This window comes from Ctenocephalides felis, unplaced genomic scaffold, assembly GCF_003426905.1.
Source record: "Ctenocephalides felis isolate EL2017-DRISC unplaced genomic scaffold, ASM342690v1 CF-g0.4_SCAFFOLD_00845, whole genome shotgun sequence".
Taxonomy (NCBI): domain Eukaryota; kingdom Metazoa; phylum Arthropoda; class Insecta; order Siphonaptera; family Pulicidae; genus Ctenocephalides; species Ctenocephalides felis.
The window spans coordinates 12,239,746-12,259,542 of record NW_020536999.1 but is presented as its reverse complement, the minus strand read 5'-3'; the positions used below and the strand labels follow the sequence as shown (position 1 = coordinate 12,259,542).

Below are 19,797 nucleotides of genomic sequence, written 5' to 3'. Positions count from 1 at the left end.
GCAAATGGAACGGAAGAGCGTTATGCTCGAGTTGAGTGCCAATCGAGCCTAGATATCAATTTAATATGGGTCGATTGAGATCGGTCGTCGTGTCACGTGAGTATGATTGCTTTGATTATAGTGAAAATTATAAAACAAATGAAAAATCTGGGGTGTAAGAAACGTAAGTTTATTGAAGTAATTTGTATTATTCGTGGTTACTATATAATTGAGGTTATTCATATGAAAATTATTTTTATAGGCCTAATTGCTAATTACAATGACAAACCGATCATGTCGTATTTGAAGTGTGACTTTAATTACATTGTTTTCTATATACATGTCTTATATTTATTGCACAATTCCTTTCTACCACAAATGAATTACAGCTCATATTATAATACTCTCCTCAACTTTATTTACAATTCAATATCAGTACAAAATTACATTCATATCGGTACATTGGCGCAGATTACTTGTTATAAAATTATTACATGTGTCCCAAAATTCTCGCCTGGGATTATACAGGGCATTGTCAATATTGTATTTGTTTAAATAATAATTCATTATTTATTTCAGATATTAGAATACACGATCTTGATATCCACTTTCTAATGTTGTTCTTTGTTGTGCAGCTCTTGCCATTTGATGTTGGTGGTGTCTCATGTGGTCCGGTCTTCGTGGAGGTGCCAGGAATTCAAACATACTCTGAAAATAATGATTGATAAAATGCATATCATTATATAAAATTATTTATGGTAACTAATTTTTTTTAGAAAAATCTTTCCTACTTGTTTATGTTGCTCTAACATGTCTTTTAAATCGCAGGGCATAGGATCAGTCCAGAAGAAATCGTGATTCAATGCTGCATCAGCATCTAATCTTTTAGATGGATCTAATTGTAATAATTTATCTAGCAAATCACAGGCTGCAGCATCTTTCACATACGGTTTTAATCTTTCTTTCACCTGTAATGGAATTAAAACATATATAATTTTGATTTATATCATCGATTATCATAACTCACCCTTCTATTATAATTTAGCGGCAATTCCATTTTTTATATAACTCCAAATTTTCAATTCCAGGCCACACTTCAGGCGTACAACTTCCACATAGATGTGAAATTAATATAAGTTGCGCTTGTTCAGAACCACCCTTCATTATGAAAAATATATCTTTATATTATTGCATTACACAATTATATCTAACATTACACATATATCTTTATATTATTGCTTTACAAATATTGTATACCTGCATTATAGGTGATCTCGTCCACATTTCTGCCATTATACATCCAGCACCCCAAAGGTCAACAGGAGGGCCATAGTTTCGATCACCTAATAATAATTCTGGAGGACGGTACCACAAGGTAACTACCCTATTTGTATATCTGAATAGATAAAGGATACATTTTTAGGTAAATGATAAATTAGAGTTCATAAATATTTGAAGAATGATTTATTTACCTATTTGCTACACCATTTTTAGGAACACTAAACGCTCTAGCTAATCCAAAGTCAGCTAATTTTAAAATACCATTTTTTGTTATGAGAACATTTGCTGCTTTCATATCCCGATGCAAAATCTGCAAAGGAAAAAGGATTATAAAGGGATTAAAATTATTTTTATATATTAAATAAGTTATTACCTTATTATTGTGTATAATATAATCCATTTAATAACTGTTGCATAACTTTCTTGATCTCTCCCAAACTGAATTTCACATTGGCGTTTGATAATAAACCTGCTAAGTCGTGTTCACAGAAATCAAAAACTAAATAGAATGTGGAACGGTAATTATTTTCTAACACTGCTTTTGTTCGACAAATTTCTATGAGATTTACCACATTTTCATGATTGAGTAACTGCAGAATCTTGATTTCTCTCAGGGCTGTTATCGGAAACTGTAATAGAGAGGAAGAAAATAGATAGAAAATTGTTAAACATCAGAGGGCCTTAATGAAAAATCAAATTTAGATAATATGAATTATGCAGGTAACTATGAATCATTTATAAAGCAGGATACTATTTTCAATTACACTTACTCCTTCTTTTTCATTTTCCATGAGAACTTTCTTCATGGCCACAAATTTTTCATTATGGATGGGTCCTAGAAGTACTTTTTTCTCGTCCTTTGAATACTTCTCTGCGACACCAAGTATAATTAATATCACATAATGATGAGAGTGTATTACTTACACTTAAACATACCCAAAAGTTCCTTGGCCAATTTTGGTGAGTTTGTCATATTTTGAAGATTCGGCACACAAAGGGAAATCAAATTGTGATATATATCTTTCTTTTTCAGATCTTGACATGATATTTCTACCTACAATTGGTGGAGCTCCTACATTTGCCATTTTTTCTAGTTTTTTTTTTTTGAACTTTTTAAATAATTTATAAGGAATAAGTTTGAGTAATTAGTTTTGCAGACAGCAGCTGTCAGTTCGACAGCTGAGCATAGAGACTAAACATGGCGATGTCATAGATAGGACATAGAAGTTACTAGAAAAGATTGCATCAGCGCCGCCATAGATAAATAATCAAAAATATTTGCGCCATGTTTATTTATCTATGGTTATGTTTACGTTGCTGTTTGGACACAGACTTTTGCAAATCACGGTTAAATAATTAAAAGTATTATTACAAGACTAAACAAATGAGTGAAATAAATTTAATGTAAATGCAGCACAAGGCTGGACATAGGTAAGCTCCAATAATTAAATTTTTATGTTATTGCCACGAAAATAAACTTTTAAACAACCACGTCAGTCAATGTTACATTCATAAATAAATAAGCCTAATAAGCAGGTTACATTCATCTTTTTCACTTTTTATATATGCACATGTAAATATGTGTACAAAACAGTCGCGATAAAAAAATTACTCTTTACTGTGTACGTTTCGACGCTATATTATATGTGTGCCATCATTAAGTAAATTATAATAAATTCAAATAATTTTTTTTTCAAATACATATTCTTGAAATTTTTATTTGCAGCCTTATCGTTATTTTCTTTGATAATTTAGAAATTAAGTTTAAATTTTGAAATTAAAGTTTTGAATTTTTTTTTAGACGTTTGGAATTTTTTGAAATTAAATATTTTTTTATTTTTTGATAACTTGGAAATTTTTGAAAATATGCCATTTTTTTGAAAATTTTGAAATATTCTCAAATTTTTGTAAGAAATTGTTTTTTTTTTTTAAATTTTGATATTTTTTAAAATTTTCAAATTAAGTTTTTTTTTGATAATGAAAAATTCCGAAAACATGAATTTTTTAAAACTTTGATTTTTTTTTTTTTAAATTTTGTTTTTTTTTATATTGACAAAATTACGAAATTTTCTGTAAAAGCATTTTTTGCACACCGTCTTCTCAAGCAAAATTGTTTTGAATTAATCTAATCGGATACTCCGTTCTCTCAAAAACTCTATTTCTATTTTCTGCACTCTTTTGCTCCGAAACGGGTGGGCCTGCCACGTCTCCCTATCAATAGGAATCGAATGTTTTTTAACTATTCAAATCGGATAATCCATACGCCCGAAATCGTCGACGAAAAATTGTCTCCACACACATACATACACACACACACATCCATTTTCTCTGAAATGCAAAAAATTTTATTTTCGGTTTTCAGCTCATTACTATAACTTATACTACCCTATGGGAAAAAATTTAAACCTTTTAAAAAAGTCACGTTTTTACCAAATTTTTAAAATGCTGGAAAATCGAATATTTTCAAAAAAAATTTTTAATCTTTTCGAAAAATCTTAGTTTTCGATACGGGAAGTTTTAGCAATTTGCCTTAAGGCACGATGCCATGCATCACCAGTTTATGTTTATTATATAAATATTATAATTTTAATTAAACGAGACGATTCCACGTCATTGTCATCTCATTGATAAGTCCGCCGGTATTGTAAAAATTATGTAAGGGCAATTGGACGAACAATGTTATCTAAAGAATAGATTCTATCATTGATATCAAACCTCAGTTTTAATCATGATATTAAAATACTTTGTGTATTTATTTATTAATTCAATATTATATCTGTCGATGGCGTATGTTTAAAATTCACACGTCGACATGACTAATATTTATTATTTGAGTTTCTGATGTTACTTTAAGCTCGGAAAATAAATATACATTTTATGTATTTCTTGGATTTTTTATCGCTCAGAGATTTATAATCTTTTTTTTTTGAATTTTGCTTCCAGATTTGCTAATAATATTATGTGGGAAAATAAAGTTTCCATTGAATTATCGGTTCGATTATGAAAAATGTACACTCGTTTGTCACTTTGATGTTTTTTTTAATATAAAAATTTAATTTTATTTGTTTTATTATTAATCAAGCATCGCCTTCTGCAAACGCCTGTGCAAATATATATCGAGCAGAAAGAAAACAGATTTAAATGGTGGATTTTTTATTTGTTTTAGATTACTCAGAATTGATGCATCATTGGTTTTATGTATTTTTCATTGTGATTTTTCACTTGTTTATTATGTTATTGTTATTTATATTCTTGGAAAACCGTTGTAAAACATTGGAGACAAAACTTAAATTTTTTTTTTGTGAAATTTTACAAGTTCAGTATGACTGATTATCGGTCATCATTTATTTTATACGGTTTTTGTACCCCTAATTGATAGGGGCTTGGCGACCCCTAAATTTTTTTTTAGGTTTTGGACCAATTTTCTTATTTTATGTTTAGTTTAGCCAATGATTATTTCAGATGATCAGATGATAATGATCAGTTCAGATTTTTCAGATTTTATAAAGAAGCTTAAATTTTACTTCAAAAAGCTTCTCATTTTATCAAGGATTAACTCCTAATATTTTTGTTTAATTTGGTACTAATTTTTTTTATTTCGATTTTATAATGCAAAATTGAAAAATGCACACAACTTTAAATTCACAGCTTGCTACAAAAATTATTAATTTAATTAATTAAATTATACCCTATTTTATAACGTACATTTTATTAACCATGCTTACAGTCAGTGAATGTTTTTTCTTCAATTTTTACTTCAAAAAAATTATTAAGGTTTGTCCATTACTAAATTTTTTTGTAAATTTTTTGAGTGTTTAAAAAGAATATGCAACATCAAAAAAATAAGGATTGTCCACCCATAAAACTTTTTTTGAAATTTAAAAATCATGATTTGTCCTAAATTCTCCCTTCTACCGCAAACTCTTATTTCATGTTGCAGGCCCAGCTAGTAAATATATATATATATATATATATATATATATATATATATATATGAGATTTTAAAACTTAAACTGTCACATTTGATTTATCGATCAATAATCATTAATTTGATTTGATTTATTGAAGATATTTTCAAAATTTTGAGAAAAATTATATATAACATCTGAACATTTTGGTATACCTCATTATCAGAAAAAATAAATGTGTGCGTGTGTGTGTATGTACGTATGGATACAATTTTTCATCCACGTTTTCGGGCGCACGGATCAACCGATTTGAATTATTCAAAAAACATTCTACTCGTGCTGAAGGATTAATTAAATTTTGGCAAAGGCAGGTTCAACGGATTCGGAGATTCATAAAATTTAAAATGCCATTTGGCGGTTGAAAATCAGATATTTCGAAATAAATCTGTTTTCAAACAATTTTGAAGTTAAATAAAATATCTGCATTGTAAAATAATAAATAAAAAAATAAGTAAATTTTGCAAAATCAGAATTTTTCGAAATATCTTATTTTCGAGTACCAAATGACATTTTTTTACACTTTTTTCTGTTAAAAAAATCAAATTTTTAAAATGTGTTCACAAATCAAATTTTCACAAATGTTCGAAAAAATTGGAAATTCTCAAATAAAAAATCTAATGTTTTCTGAACTTATAAAAATTTCGAATTAAAGCCCGGGAAGTTCCAGCAATTTGCTTAAGGCATGATGCCATACACCACTAGTTTATATTGTATTTTAATTGTAATTATAATTCTTTACTTAGGATTTTTAAACCTAGTATATTTATTTTCAAGATTTTGGAAATCACTTCAAAAAATCAAATCACCTGGACAGTCTCATATTTCAATAAAACATATATTATCCATTTCCTATTTGCTTAAAAATGTTATATATTTTACTTCGGAATCTCTTCTGCTATCTTGCAGTTTTTATAAATATTTGCATGAAATCGCTCTATTTACATAATGTTTTCCGATCAAATTTTATATTCATGGATATGATAATGTCGTGCACCACTGATATGTATGAGTATATATCAAGGTATTAAACAAATCGTAAACTTTTGGGGAGGGATAAAAACCAACCAGTCGACATATCGTCTTCTGAATCGTCAGTCTGTATTCAAAATTGTCTGTAAAATGTCGGTAATAATAAATAGTGTATTTGTTTCAATATGTCTTTTGCAGTTAGTGTCGTCTGCCAGAATGAACGGACCAGCTCCTATGTCTTCTAACCAGTACGAGTTGAAACGTGCAGAATTTTTGAAAAATGAACAAGAAAATAGTGTCGGAGGTACCTTGGAATTGAGTGAAGATGAGTTAAAAGCCAATGCGACTTTGATGGGTTTCAAAAAACAGGAATTGGATGAAGGTTTTAAGGATCCTGCACGTTTTCCGCCGGCAAGGAGTTTCTTGGAATCAGTTAATGATGTTAGGAATTCTCAAGTTTTTGGTTTGCTTAAGAAAATGCCGAAGGGTGCAGTTTTGCACGGACACGATACCGCGTTGGTTAGTATAGATTTTGTTATTAAAAACATCACGTATCGTCCAAATCTTTATGCCAAATTACGACAAGCCAACACGGGATCCAACCAAATTCTTGAGGAATTAAAATTCTTCCCCAAACAACCCAGTGATGGGCTATGGAAAAGTGTTGCACAAATAAGACAGACTGAAGGTATTCTAGAAACTGATGACTGGTTGAAAATGCAGTTGACTTTAGGGCATCAGGATGTAGGTCTTGACGTCAACGCTGTTGGACCAGATTCGGTGGCATTTTCGGTAAAATCACACCAATGTTAACCTACGAACCAGTCTGGACAGACTACTTCTACCAAAGTTTAAAAGAATTTCACGAAGACAACATCAACTACATAGAATTCCGCGGTACCTTACCCAACGTATACAGACTAGACGGTACCGAATTAAAAGAAAAAGAAGTTTGCCAACTTTATGTAGACACTTTAAACAAATTCAAAAATCAACATCCAACTTTTTTCGGTGCCAGATTCATCTACGCCCCTCACCGTTTAGTAAACAACCAACAATTTCTGGAATATGCCAGGATTGCAAGGGATCTGAAAAATGCTTTCCCGGATTTTGTGGCTGGATTTGACCTTGTTGGACAGGAAGATTTGGGAGAAACTCTACACTCGTTTTCGACAGAGTTGGAGGAAATGCAGAGTGAGATGAATTTCTATTTTCATGCCGGTGAAACTGATTGGAATGGATTTTCGACGGATAATAATTTGGTGGACGCCGTGCTGTTGGGAACTAAGAGAATTGGACATGGTTATGCTTTGCTGAAACATCCCCAGGTAATAAATAATAATCATATATATCTATAAATGTATATATATATATATATATATATATATATATACACGTATATACTAGATAACCAGGCAACCGTTGTCCTATACTCACGTCTTCAATAGTTCCAAATTTTTTAATATTATTTCCTATACTTTTTAATATCCTATTTGATGTTCTGTCTTTGCGATTCATTCATGGTCTTAGCATAAGCATTATAAGAAATTCAGAAAAAAATAATATAGTATCTGCGGTAAAAGAACAATATCACACTTGATTTTACCACAGAACATAATTGCTTCAATAATTTAGTCTATAATTTTCATAATCTCGTACCATATATTAGTTGCTTTTTGGCAATTATAATTTCTAAAGTACATTTTTCTTACTAATAATTTAATAAACATTATTGTTTATGTTCAAATCTTAGGTGAATTAATTTGTAAAATCTAGTTCATATGAGCACTCTTTAAACTGAAATCAACTTGCTAAATATTCCATATCCAATGCCAAACAAATGAATTTTTGATACATGAAACAAAATTCTATAAATCATATTTTTAATAAGTAGAAATATTTTTTTGAATTGTTAAATAATTTAGTAAAGTAAACCAAAATGCGACATGCATAAGCTTATTCCGTTATTTATTAAATTGAATTATATAATCTCATCTGCTAACATATACTGTTGACTGTATCTTATATTATTTTAATTTCTGCCATATCTGAGCTGCTTTTGGGTAATAATAATATAGACATTATATTTTTCTTGTATATTATATTATAATATTATCTAGGCTCATAATTTCAGCTAAATTCAAATTTCAAGTGAATTGACATTTCTAGCAGATGGCACTTTTGTTGTAATTTTTGCCATCTATTTCTACAATATCACTATAGTTTTATCGTTCATTAAATCTTAAAAAATTCCTTTAACAAACTCTAAAAAGAATTATCAAAATCCGAATAACCGTTTGGGAGAAGTATCAAATCATACATCTTTACATAAGAATTATATATAATATATATATTAGGGTGGTCATTAATATGGTTTTTCGAATTTCTTTGCTCCCAATGGCTCAAATGCTTCCAAATTAATGAAAAAAATTAATATTTAAAAAATTAATTTAATATTTAATTGTTTTTATTAATTATAAAGTGCAATTATATATTATAATTATTACGGTAGAATTGAAAAATATTACTAAACAGATTACATTATCTGGTACAGCATTCGTAATAAAATGATTTAATCCTGCTAGAATTATTATACCCATAGTCGAAATGGCTGTAGAATTATTTATACACTTTATAAATATATTTCTACAAGTATAAAATTTTATTACGAATATTACACCAAGTATTTTAATCCTTCTAATGATATCTTTAAAGAGATTGTAGGTTTATGTAATACATCTGTTCCTAAAGTGCATAGAATTTATATTTAACCCTCTGTCGATCGAAGTGGTCTGGCAAGACTTTTTTCGACTTCAATTTAAAAAAAAATACTTTTAGTAATCCTATCGACTTGAAATTTCTGGACTTTTCCGAAAATTTCATTAGCTGTCGATCAATGAACCAGACCACTCCGACCGTTCGAAGGTAAATAAACATCGGACCGACGGAGGGTTAAAAATAAATATTGAAATTTTTTGTATAATTATTATTTTTACACAGGTAGCTCGAACTGTTAAGAATAACCAAATTGGCATCGAGGTCTGTCCGATATCAAATCAGGTAAAAAAAAATTCTATATTTATTGATTTTGTTTGCATAGAGCATTAAACCATATCTACATCATTTTTTTTACAATTGTATGTCAGTGCCAGTATCCCTGGCGTATGTGTTTAACCATAAAAAAATTAAATAAAATTAATTCATTAAGTTGTTCCAATAAGGTTTTTTTAAATAAAAATCATAACTTGTGCAAATCCTTTATTAAAAATTATAATTCTTTATTTTTATTTTGCTTCTATAATATATAATTTAACTGAAGTTTTGGAAATGCAATATTGTAATATTTTTAATTTACTTTTTTCCAGGTTTTGGGATTAGTAAGCGATTTGAGGAATCATCCTGGAAGTTATCTATTGACAAACAATTATCCGGTCGTCATCGCTCCGGATGATCCCGGATTCTGGGGCGCCCAGGGAGCTTCTTATGACTGGTAAAATAATAATAATAAATCATAGATATTAAGTTTTAATAATATCGCGAAAAAATCTGATAGCTTTGAAAAATTTCAACTTTTCTCGACGTTTCAAGTCATTCTGAATCGAATGGGACCAAATTTCGAAAAACTATGTGTGTGTATGGAAAAGGTGTGTCCACTTTTGACCTTTTGTCGAAGTTTTATCAGAAACGGCTGAATCAATTTCAAAAATTTAATCCTTGCCACTCCAATGTCGAGTGTCACTGTTTTTGGCAAAGATCTGGCGGACCGATTCTTCGTAATTATTTGTTGATTTTTTTGTCGATATTATAATGAAACTTGGTATCACGATAGATTTTGTAGTCTGAAATAACATACTAAAATATTCTAGGCCCTACGATATTATATGATTTTAATCAGTCATTCTGAAAAGTCTGATTTTTCGGGAATATAAAAAATGAAATCTGTTGAAAGATAAAATAATTATTAAAATATATTAATTATATTATCATTTATTTAAGGTATGAAGCGTTTATGGGACTAGCAGCCAAATGGCAGGATCTGCGTTTATTGAAACAATTAGCAATAAACTCCATTAACTATTCCTCTTTGGAAGGACTGAAAAAACAGGAGCTCATGCAGGAGTGGGAAAAGAGATGGGAGAAATTCGTCGATGATGTAAATAATGGAAGTAATATGAGAATCGATTATGGTAATAATCCTTTTTAATCATAATCATAATGCAATAAGTAATAGTGAAAAATATCATTATTAATGTGTAACATTGCTCATTTGGAGAAATGTTAGTAAGGTTGATCCTCCTATGATATAAGTTTTATTTAAACTTTCACTTTTGTGGAAGAAATGCTCTATTTTAGTGTATTTTTGCATTTAAGTTTTGTATCTTTATCAGTTAAACAAGATTTTAAGTTTAAATACATTAAGATTATTTAAATACTTTTATAGTTTTATTATGAGTAGAACATTTACTGTCGACAGATATGGTTTGGAAATTTATAGTTTGGGGCGTAAAAACAGAACAAATGTACATACTTTATCCTGTTTTAGTGTTTTCCGCACTCAACAAGGGTCTAGTGCCCCCAAATTCATCACTTTTTTTTAATTACTGATTTTCTTATTGTAATACGTTCAATTTTTTTTTACATTTTTGTCATTTTGTTGAAAATATAATTTATACGCGTATATATCGTTCTCATTTCATTTATTCAAATTAATCAATTAAAGCCAAAGGTATATTTACTGCAGTTAGTGGTGCCCCTATGAAGTTGGGAAACAATTAAAACTGAAGTAATGACAAAGCGACCGTGTTTGCGATTTATTAACTTCCCAAAGGAGAAGTTTATGTTTTCATCAAAAAATCCGATTCGCTAATTTTATGTTTCCTCAACGTTTCAAGCCATTCTGAATAGAATGAGACCAAATTTGGAAAAATTATGTGCGTGTGTGTATGTGTATGCGTGTGCGTGAACAGATTTTTTGCCGTAAATCGTCGTTTTATCAAAGACGGCTAGACCGATTTTAAAAATTCAAAAGTATTTTGATGCATCTCGATGAGTTGAGCGTGAGCGTTTTTATCAGTTTTGCGCAACGATCGGCCGAGCCGTTTCTTTGTAAATAGCAGGAATTTTTTGAAAATCTCGAAATATTCTCAAATTTTTGTAAGAAATCGTTTTGTTTTTAATAAATTTTGATATTTAATGAAATTTTTCAAAATTAGTTTTTTTTTTAAATGAAAATGAAGAATTTTTTTTTAAACTTTGAATTTTATTGAAAATTTTGAATTTTTTTTTTTAAATTTTCAATATTACAAAATTTTCTGTAAAAGTTTTTTGAATTAATTTTATCTGATGATCCGTTCTCTCAAAAACTGCATAACCGTTTTTACATACAAATACAAGTAAAATATTTTCTGAATTATTAAAATCGGACGCTTCGTTCTCTCAAAAAAAGAATTACCATTTTTGGCTCTTTTTGCCCAGTAACTTCGAAACGGCTAGACCTGCTTTCGCCAAAAACTAAGCAGCACGTCCTCTTATGAATACAAATCGAATGTTTTTTTTAAATTTTCTAAATCGGTTGATCCGTGTTCTCGAAATCGTCGAAAATTTGTATCCGCACACATACACACGCACACACACATACATCCATTTTTTCTGAAGTAAGCCAAGAAAAATGTTCAGAAACCTCTGAAACGTAAAGATATATAAAAAAATACATTTTCGATTTTTTTAAGATTACTATAACTTAAAGTTAATAATATAAAATAAAATTTAAAAATCGAATAAAATTTTTATAAAAATCACAAAACTAATATGAAGTATGCATGAGTCCTTTCACATAATCAGTGGTGCCAACATGAACAACCACGTTGCTCAAATGGCTTTTGGAAACAAATATTTATTTCCAGATTGAATCTTCCTTATAAACTTCTAAATATTTATTTATTTCTAATTATTATTATTAATTTGTTAAATCATATCGACTTGTTTGCATGAAAACCTATCATAATTTAATTTCTATTGCAGCTTACATCATGTTGGCAGTTAGCTGTTTGCTCATTTTTATTTGCAGTTAACAATGTGTAAAAAGTGATTTTATTATTTTGACTGATATATAAGTTTAATATACTTAATAGATTTATATTTATAAATAGTAATTCGAATATTTTTGTAAATGAAGTGTTGTAATAGATGTGTGACAGGTATGTAAATGTATTTTGGAGAAACACTAACGACAATGTCAAATTTAAAATTGAAATTTTAATAACTCTCATTTTAATGATTGTATATAATATAATTATAAAATAATTATAATTGTCGTTACTAGTAATTGTACTCGTGTTACGAGATACATTTTATTTAAGTAAGTACTTATTTTTCTTTTTTTTACATTTCAAGAATCATCTAAACAATGTGTAAAAAATTAAATATGTTAAAAGTTTATAAAAGATAAAACAAAATAATAGTTTGTACTTTCAGTTTGTTTAATGTTACAGTTTAGTCGCCATTTTATAAATTTATATGAAAATAATGAAATAAAAGTACTTTTAACCTATACATCAGTTAGGTTAGTATAGTGTATATTTTACAAGAACTTTCAAAGTTTGATTTTCTTCAGATTTTTGTTGATGCTGACTTTTTTCATGTGTTGTGATGTTTCCTGTAGGGTCAGATATTTTGGAAAATTTAAGGACCTAAGGAATATAATTTAGCATAAAGGATGAAGAATGTAATTGCTTACTCGACATTGCTTAGCAGATGTTTATTAAATAAACATTAATAAATAAAAATGCTGATGACAAACAATTCTCTGCCTAGTGTACAGCATCATATCATACATGAGGTATATTAATGGTACAAAAAAACTAAACGTAAGGGATATTTTCCCTTTAAGAAAGTTTTCTGAAAGTAATTACAGGTTAGTCAATATAGAAATCAGTTTTTATGTCCATAATTCAATTAAGAATCAGCAAGTACTAAATAGTTTTTGTGAGCATCGAAAAAGCTTTTAGCACAAAACTAGTTAGTCCTTTTTTATTTATTTGAATTTTAATATTCAAACAGGACAGGCAGAAGTGCCTGGTATGGGAGATCGTACAAAATATCTATAAGTATATATATATATATATATATATATATATATATATACAAGGTATAACAAGGGCCCCAGGACTGATCCTTGTGGTACTCCACATGTTAATTTGCATATTTCACTTGTGCACTTGTGCTTAACTTGAATGTTATATAACAGATGAACGTGGTCATTAGAAATGATTCAATCACCAAATTAATTATATTAATATTAATATACATGAAATCCTCTTGAGGAAGAACGATAAATCAAAAAGCTTTCAAATTTTATTTCCTTATATACAATTTATTCATTAAATTTTCTGTTAAATTATCATACATTCACAATTATCTGGTAAATAAAATAGATTTATAAATTACTTATGATTGCACAGTTTTAAATTAGCATTATAATTTTATGACTAGATTTTTTTTCTTATAATGCCTTAGCTTATAAATATTTTTTTATTCGATCTCTGGTATCTATTTAATGTGTGTGATCAACTTTGTACAATTGTTACAATTCTAATGGAAAGGGAACTAAATTATGTTTATAAAATATATTTTCAATCGATATGCATAATGACTTTTTAGTGGGTCTCTATCATACTTGCAAAAGATCAATCCTTTGAATAAAATGAAAGAAAGTATTTCTATTTAATTTATTTAATTTCATAAATTATTATATGCGAACTGACTCTTTCAGTAGGAAAATGTGTATGAAACAATTTTACAACTTCTTTATAATGCTTCAGACTTTTATGAATCCGATTTTGGAGTTCCTCAAACATTATCAAGTGAGTAGGTAATTTATCTTTTATATTTTGTCTTCCAATGCAAGAACTGTTTTTACATTCATCATCTATAACATTAAAATAGTTAATATCTAACCACTTCTGTGGGTTCTGATAAAATACATCAGCTTCATCTTCTATTCCATTATATTTAATATCAGGTTCGCATGTGAGAAATCTCATGGATAAGTTTTGGTGAACGTGACTGTAATATGGTGTAGAATGGCACGGCATCAAGAATAGTAAATTTGGGGGGACTGCATTGGACCTTGAATAATTTTCTACAGTTTTTAATAATGCCGGCATTAGGAGTGTAGTGCCTGATTGATGTATCCAACTAAAGTAATACATGGGAAGCAAATTGAAAAGCATGATTGCGCACACTATGAAATATGAGGCAAGTTTTGGAACTGCTCTGAGAGAACAGACGAAGGACAAATATTTAGATGTTACCACCAATATCATTGGTAAGCTACCTGATAAAAATCTAAATTCTTTATGAGTAATCATGCTATATATAACTAAGTTCCAAGTAATCGATATTAACATTAATGAAGATATATGGTCTGAAAATTTATTTTTCATCATGCTATACGCAGCAAGAGCGAAGGGAATGATTGAAATTGATAATATTGTTGGCAATCCTATTAATAAATACCAATGGAAAGAATGTGATCCATAAAAATTTGCAACTCCTTGCACAATATTTATTTTTAAAAAGTTCCAACAAGTGAGAGAAAATCTCTGAGTGACTAGACTATCTATACCTATACTTGCAAATAAAATTATCAATGTAATAACTACATATCTTACAATTATTTCTTTCAGAAATATTAATTTCGGATTATACAAATGATATATGCATAATGGTATCCAAGGTATTATAAAAGTGGGTCTCATGGCTGTTCCAAGCCCGATTGTGTACAAAAATCTACATTGGTCTCCTGACCGGCAATTTCTCCATGGAAATTGTGTAATCGCTATACAAGCAATTCCATATTCTACAGTATTCAGCAAAGTTCTTGAACCAATATAAAATACAAACCATGACGACAAGCACATAAACAGTGTCCACTTACTACGGCCAGACCAGCAATAGAGTTTATACTCAGCTAAGCCAGTGAAAATCGCTTGTACAATTCTTGGTACAGTGGTCAACATATAAACAGAGTCTAGATGCAATATATCGAGACATTTATATAAAACTGATATAGAAAGAGGGTACAAAAAATTCCTAATTCTTTCATGCCACTCCCAGGTCAAATATCCATAGCCAAATGTTAAGTAGTGTGCGACTTCTAGAGATTGCCAGAATTCATCAGGTACGTACCATGTACGAACAGCAAAAACTGATAACACTCGCACTCCGAGGATCAGTAATAAACATTTCCATTTGGAAACAAAATTGGTAAAGATATATTTCATTGGTTATGATTTTATTTAGTAGCCAATTAAGTTTTCTGTAAGAGATTGAGGTTATGTAAATTCAATTTCGAATAAGTGGAGGGTAAATGATTTAAATAAATATACTTGATAATTTTTCATGAGTAAGTCATCACTACCTTTCAATACTAATATGTTAGTAGACTTTTTATCCATAATCAGCGTCAAATACAATTTACTCAAGATATTAAATCCAATATTTCATAATTCAATAAATGAGCAGAAAAAGTAAAAATATACTTTAGTAAAAAGTACAGTAAGCAGACAAAAGCACAATTAGTAAAAAGATAATAAATTACTAGTAAAGAAAATAGTTTGCATACTTTGATTGACAATAAATATTTTTTCTATACGATTATTGCTATGCTATTTTTGCTCAACATAATTCAAATATCAAGCAAAATGCGATAGAAATGATTTGATTATCACTGGGATAAGACTTAATTAATCTTATCAATTATATTTATTATCAAGTAGCTAATCAAATTAAACCAACTTGAACTGTCAAGTAATAATAGGCGTTGTATCAACGAGCCGTTTTTCCTCAACCGTTTTTCATCCTTTAACGGCCATCTAATAAGATTTCAGTCGGAGTTCACGTTGTAAAATTTTTCTTAAAAAGCAGCCAGACCGTTGTTTTCTTGTAATTAAATGTTGATATTTTAAAAAAAGTAAACTTTTTATATCTTTAAAGGTTTTTGAACATTTTGGCACAGCTTAAAAAATGGATATATGTATGTGTATGTATGCGTATGTATGTACGGATACAATTTTTTGTCGACGATCTCGAGAGCACGAATCAACCGATTTGAATGATTCAAAAAACATTCTATTGCTATTGTTAGGGATCGCGCTGATTAGTTAAGAAATTTTAGATTCGCAAATTTAAAAGTTGTTGCAGTATATTTCGTTCCGAAATGTGTAGAATAATGTATTGATTCAAATACGATATATATACTAACTTCATGTCAATCAGGACGTTGTGTTCAATGTCTTCTGAACCAAATTTAATTTCCTGTTATTTGTGATAAGTGAAAATGTGCCCCTGAATTGTTCATCACATAAAAAGGTAATAAATAATACTAATTTCATAATTTATTGTATTTATTTATACTATTATTCAATTATTGTTATACATTATTGTAAAAGTTTTCGGTTTCACATAGAAAATTCGTTTCAAAACCGGTATGACAAACTTAAAATGAAAGTGACCATTTTGCATCTATTATTATATAAATATATTACCGAATATAGTTTTACATAACTATTTATTCGTTTAAAACGCATTAATTATTGTAGATATACTAGAAAATACATTTTATAACATTTAAAGTGTTTATATAGTTTATAGTTGTTAGGTTATGTAGACATATAACTCTCGAAAAAAAACCGCCATTATCAAATAAACGGTATGAGTGTGATAAAATATTTAAAATAAATAGCGCTAAACTCAGATTTTGTTATACTGAAAATAATAACTTTATTTATTTATATTTTCAACTCCAAAATTCGCCATTCGGTTGGCAACTAAGTAAGTGCGGATTTTTGTTAGAAAATCAAAGATATTTTTTCAATGATACTGAATAACTTTATTCTAAGAGAAAAGGGAGACAATTATTTTATAATCAACTTGAACTGGACGACCAGAGCATTTTTAACTTCCTGTTATAGTAATCGTCCAAAAATCGAAATTAAAAGTTTATGCATACATACTTACACACACACATCCATTTTTTCTGAGGTATGCCAAAATGTTCAGAAACCTTCAAAACGTGAAGAAATGTAAAAATTTTCAATTTCGATTTTTGGACGATTACAATACATTTTTGATTCAATTTTCCATCTTTCAACAAGCGTAATGAACAAAAAACACTTTTTACCTATGGACATCTAAATTTCCTGCTATCCATTAACAAAATGTATTTTACATTTGGACTACACCAGCAAACCTTAAAATTTAATTGAAACCAAATCTAAAGCTGAAAACCGCACTTGTTTGAATGCCAATAAAATATTTTACATTTTTTCATATTTCCATCAATTATAAAATCGAATTTCTTTATTCCTAGATTTGCTGCCTGCAAGAAAGATAATTTATTATCATATCATGGCGGTGAATAGTTGGATAGTGAGTGACGAATTATCTATTCAAAACTTATGTAACAACATGACTTTTACAAATAATTTGACGAATTCAAATATAAATATTTCTGATTGTGAGATAATCATAACCCAGAGCACATCAGATGAAAAATCTGAGCCAATATTCTATCAGAACAATAACACCAAGTGCACTCAAACAAGTTTTGTTCCTGAAGTAATCACTATTTCCCCTTTGGAAAATACTGTTGACGAATTACCTGAGAATGAGTACAGTTTTTATTATATTGATGATGTACCTATAGACGTAGAATATATTAATCCAGATATTGGAAATTCGAATTTGGTGATACAACCTTGCGATTTTCCAAAAAAACGCGAAACTTACAGTACAAAATCATCAACTGTAACGAAATATGAGTCAATTATCCATGAACACAACTATCCGAGATTAAATGCTAATTGTGTTAATAATAATCTTGAAACGACGACCAAGACTTTAACATTTGAAGACCAGCACAACCTGACTAGAATTAATGAAGAAAATGAGTCTTCAAAAGTAATTGATGATGAATTTATGAAAACAATGTGTGTACAAGTTGAAGAACTTGTATGTGATAAAGCTGAGCAATACAATTTTGTTCCAATTGCTAATAAAACTGAGTTTTATACTAAGGAGGAACTAATTCAAATGCTTTGTGACGAAGACGATGAATCTGATAATGAAACTATTAGTAGCAAACCAAATATTCAGATCCACGAGAACAAGAGCCACCACATGTTTTATAATTATCATAAATTAGATAAAACAAATTCAAGCAATATTGTTGATAATAATAATCAACAAACCATAAGTAACCCGGTTATAATTTCTAGAAAGAAAATTCCAAGGCTTAATGAAGATCATAGACGGGCAATAAATGTAAACTCGTCCACGATTAGTAAAGTTTCAGATACAAATCAATTTTGGAATGGCACGTTTCGAGAATTATTCAAAAGTAATCAGATTTTTGATACTATTTCAATAGAAAACAACCGCCATTTGCCAACAAAGAGTCAAACCGATAACAACCAACATGAAGTTGGTCAACTACATTCAAATTTGAACAAAAATTGTACTAGTCAAAAAACTCACACACCAAAAAATATAAGACCAACTACTTCAAAATCAGCAGCTAATTATGAAATAACATCTAAAAATGTGCCTGGCACATCTAAAAGTGTCCCAAAAAATTTGAAGTCTTCCAAGAAAATTAACAATGACAAGTACAGTAAAGTTAATTATCTAAACCTCAAACCACGCCCAAAAAAGTTGGCCAAAAACAAAGCAACTCCAAACCTAAAAATTAAGAATTCTGGTAAAACTCCTGATGTGGACAATAATATCTTGCCTGTTTCTGCATCATTTATTCCTGATACCAAAAATACCTTGCCTGTTTCTGCATCATTTGTTCCTGATACCAAAAATACGATTAATGCAAAACCTTCAAGTGCTAAATTGAATAAAGTTCAAAATTCTTCCACACAGAGATTGAATAGTATTATCCAAAGACTTTCAAAGAATTTGCAAGTTGATAAAGAAGGTGGATTTGCTTACCAAAAAATTTTGAAAGAAAAGATAAGAATTTTAGAATTAGAAGAATTGAATTTGCCTGGATGCTCTGGGACTAAATAAAATAATTTATTGATATGTAACAATAAAACAAATATTGTTGATTTTTCCTAGATGACCATACTATAGAATATAAAAATAATGTAAGAAAATAGAAAACTTTTATACAAGCTGTTTTTACTTTTTTTAGTGTTATTGTTAAATTATTAGCTATTGTATATACAACATAAAATATATTGTGTTAGAACTAAAAATAATGTATTTTGCCATTGAATTTCTATCAACAATTTCAGGAACACCGTTAAACCGATTTGAATGATTCAAAAAACATTCGATTTGTATTGATGTGGAGACGTACTGATTTGTTTTTGGTATAGGCAATTCCAGCCGTTCTAATTTTACAAACATTTTGTTTTTTCTTATTTATTACTCTACCAGTGTTCAAATTTAGAATTTCATTTTGCAGTGATATATATTTTTTAATTTTAAATGCTTTTAATTCAATTTAATTTAATAAACACATTCACAGAGGCGCGCAAATCGCAAATGCTCATGCATTTTATCAGCCGCCATTGTATACTATTTG

At 28.9% G+C, this 19,797-nt stretch overlaps 3 protein-coding genes across 3 annotated transcripts; 1 reads left to right on the top strand and 2 right to left on the bottom strand.

Annotated features, from left to right (window-relative positions):
• Positions 1-390: 390 nt before the first annotated feature.
• Positions 391-2,410, bottom strand: LOC113363875 (cyclin-dependent kinase 9-like). Its single transcript, XM_026606358.1, is given in 11 exon segments — positions 391-687; positions 771-947; positions 1,007-1,038; positions 1,041-1,137; positions 1,237-1,375; positions 1,452-1,570; positions 1,634-1,646; positions 1,648-1,889; positions 2,031-2,102; positions 2,104-2,131; positions 2,197-2,410. Coding segments are annotated over 11 exon segments (1,194 nt in total). The 5' UTR covers positions 2,346-2,410; the 3' UTR covers positions 391-561.
• A 3,927-nt stretch (positions 2,411-6,337) lies between these two features.
• Positions 6,338-12,385, top strand: LOC113377949 (adenosine deaminase 2-like). The gene is made up of 6 exons (XM_026618419.1): positions 6,338-6,885; positions 6,963-7,525; positions 9,198-9,257; positions 9,563-9,687; positions 10,194-10,384; positions 12,219-12,385. The coding sequence occupies exons 1-6, from the start codon at positions 6,348-6,350 to the stop codon at positions 12,266-12,268; spliced, it is 1,527 nt and encodes a 508-aa protein (XP_026474204.1). The 5' UTR covers positions 6,338-6,347; the 3' UTR covers positions 12,269-12,385.
• Positions 12,386-13,862: 1,477 nt separating this feature from the next.
• LOC113377940 (GPI mannosyltransferase 3-like) lies at positions 13,863-19,784 on the bottom strand. Its single transcript, XM_026618408.1, has 4 exons — positions 19,739-19,784; positions 18,991-19,092; positions 18,739-18,774; positions 13,863-15,420 (listed from the first exon to the last, which is right to left on the bottom strand). The coding sequence occupies exons 1-4, from the start codon at positions 19,782-19,784 to the stop codon at positions 13,925-13,927; spliced, it is 1,680 nt and encodes a 559-aa protein (XP_026474193.1). The 3' UTR covers positions 13,863-13,924.
• Positions 19,785-19,797: the final 13 nt, after the last annotated feature.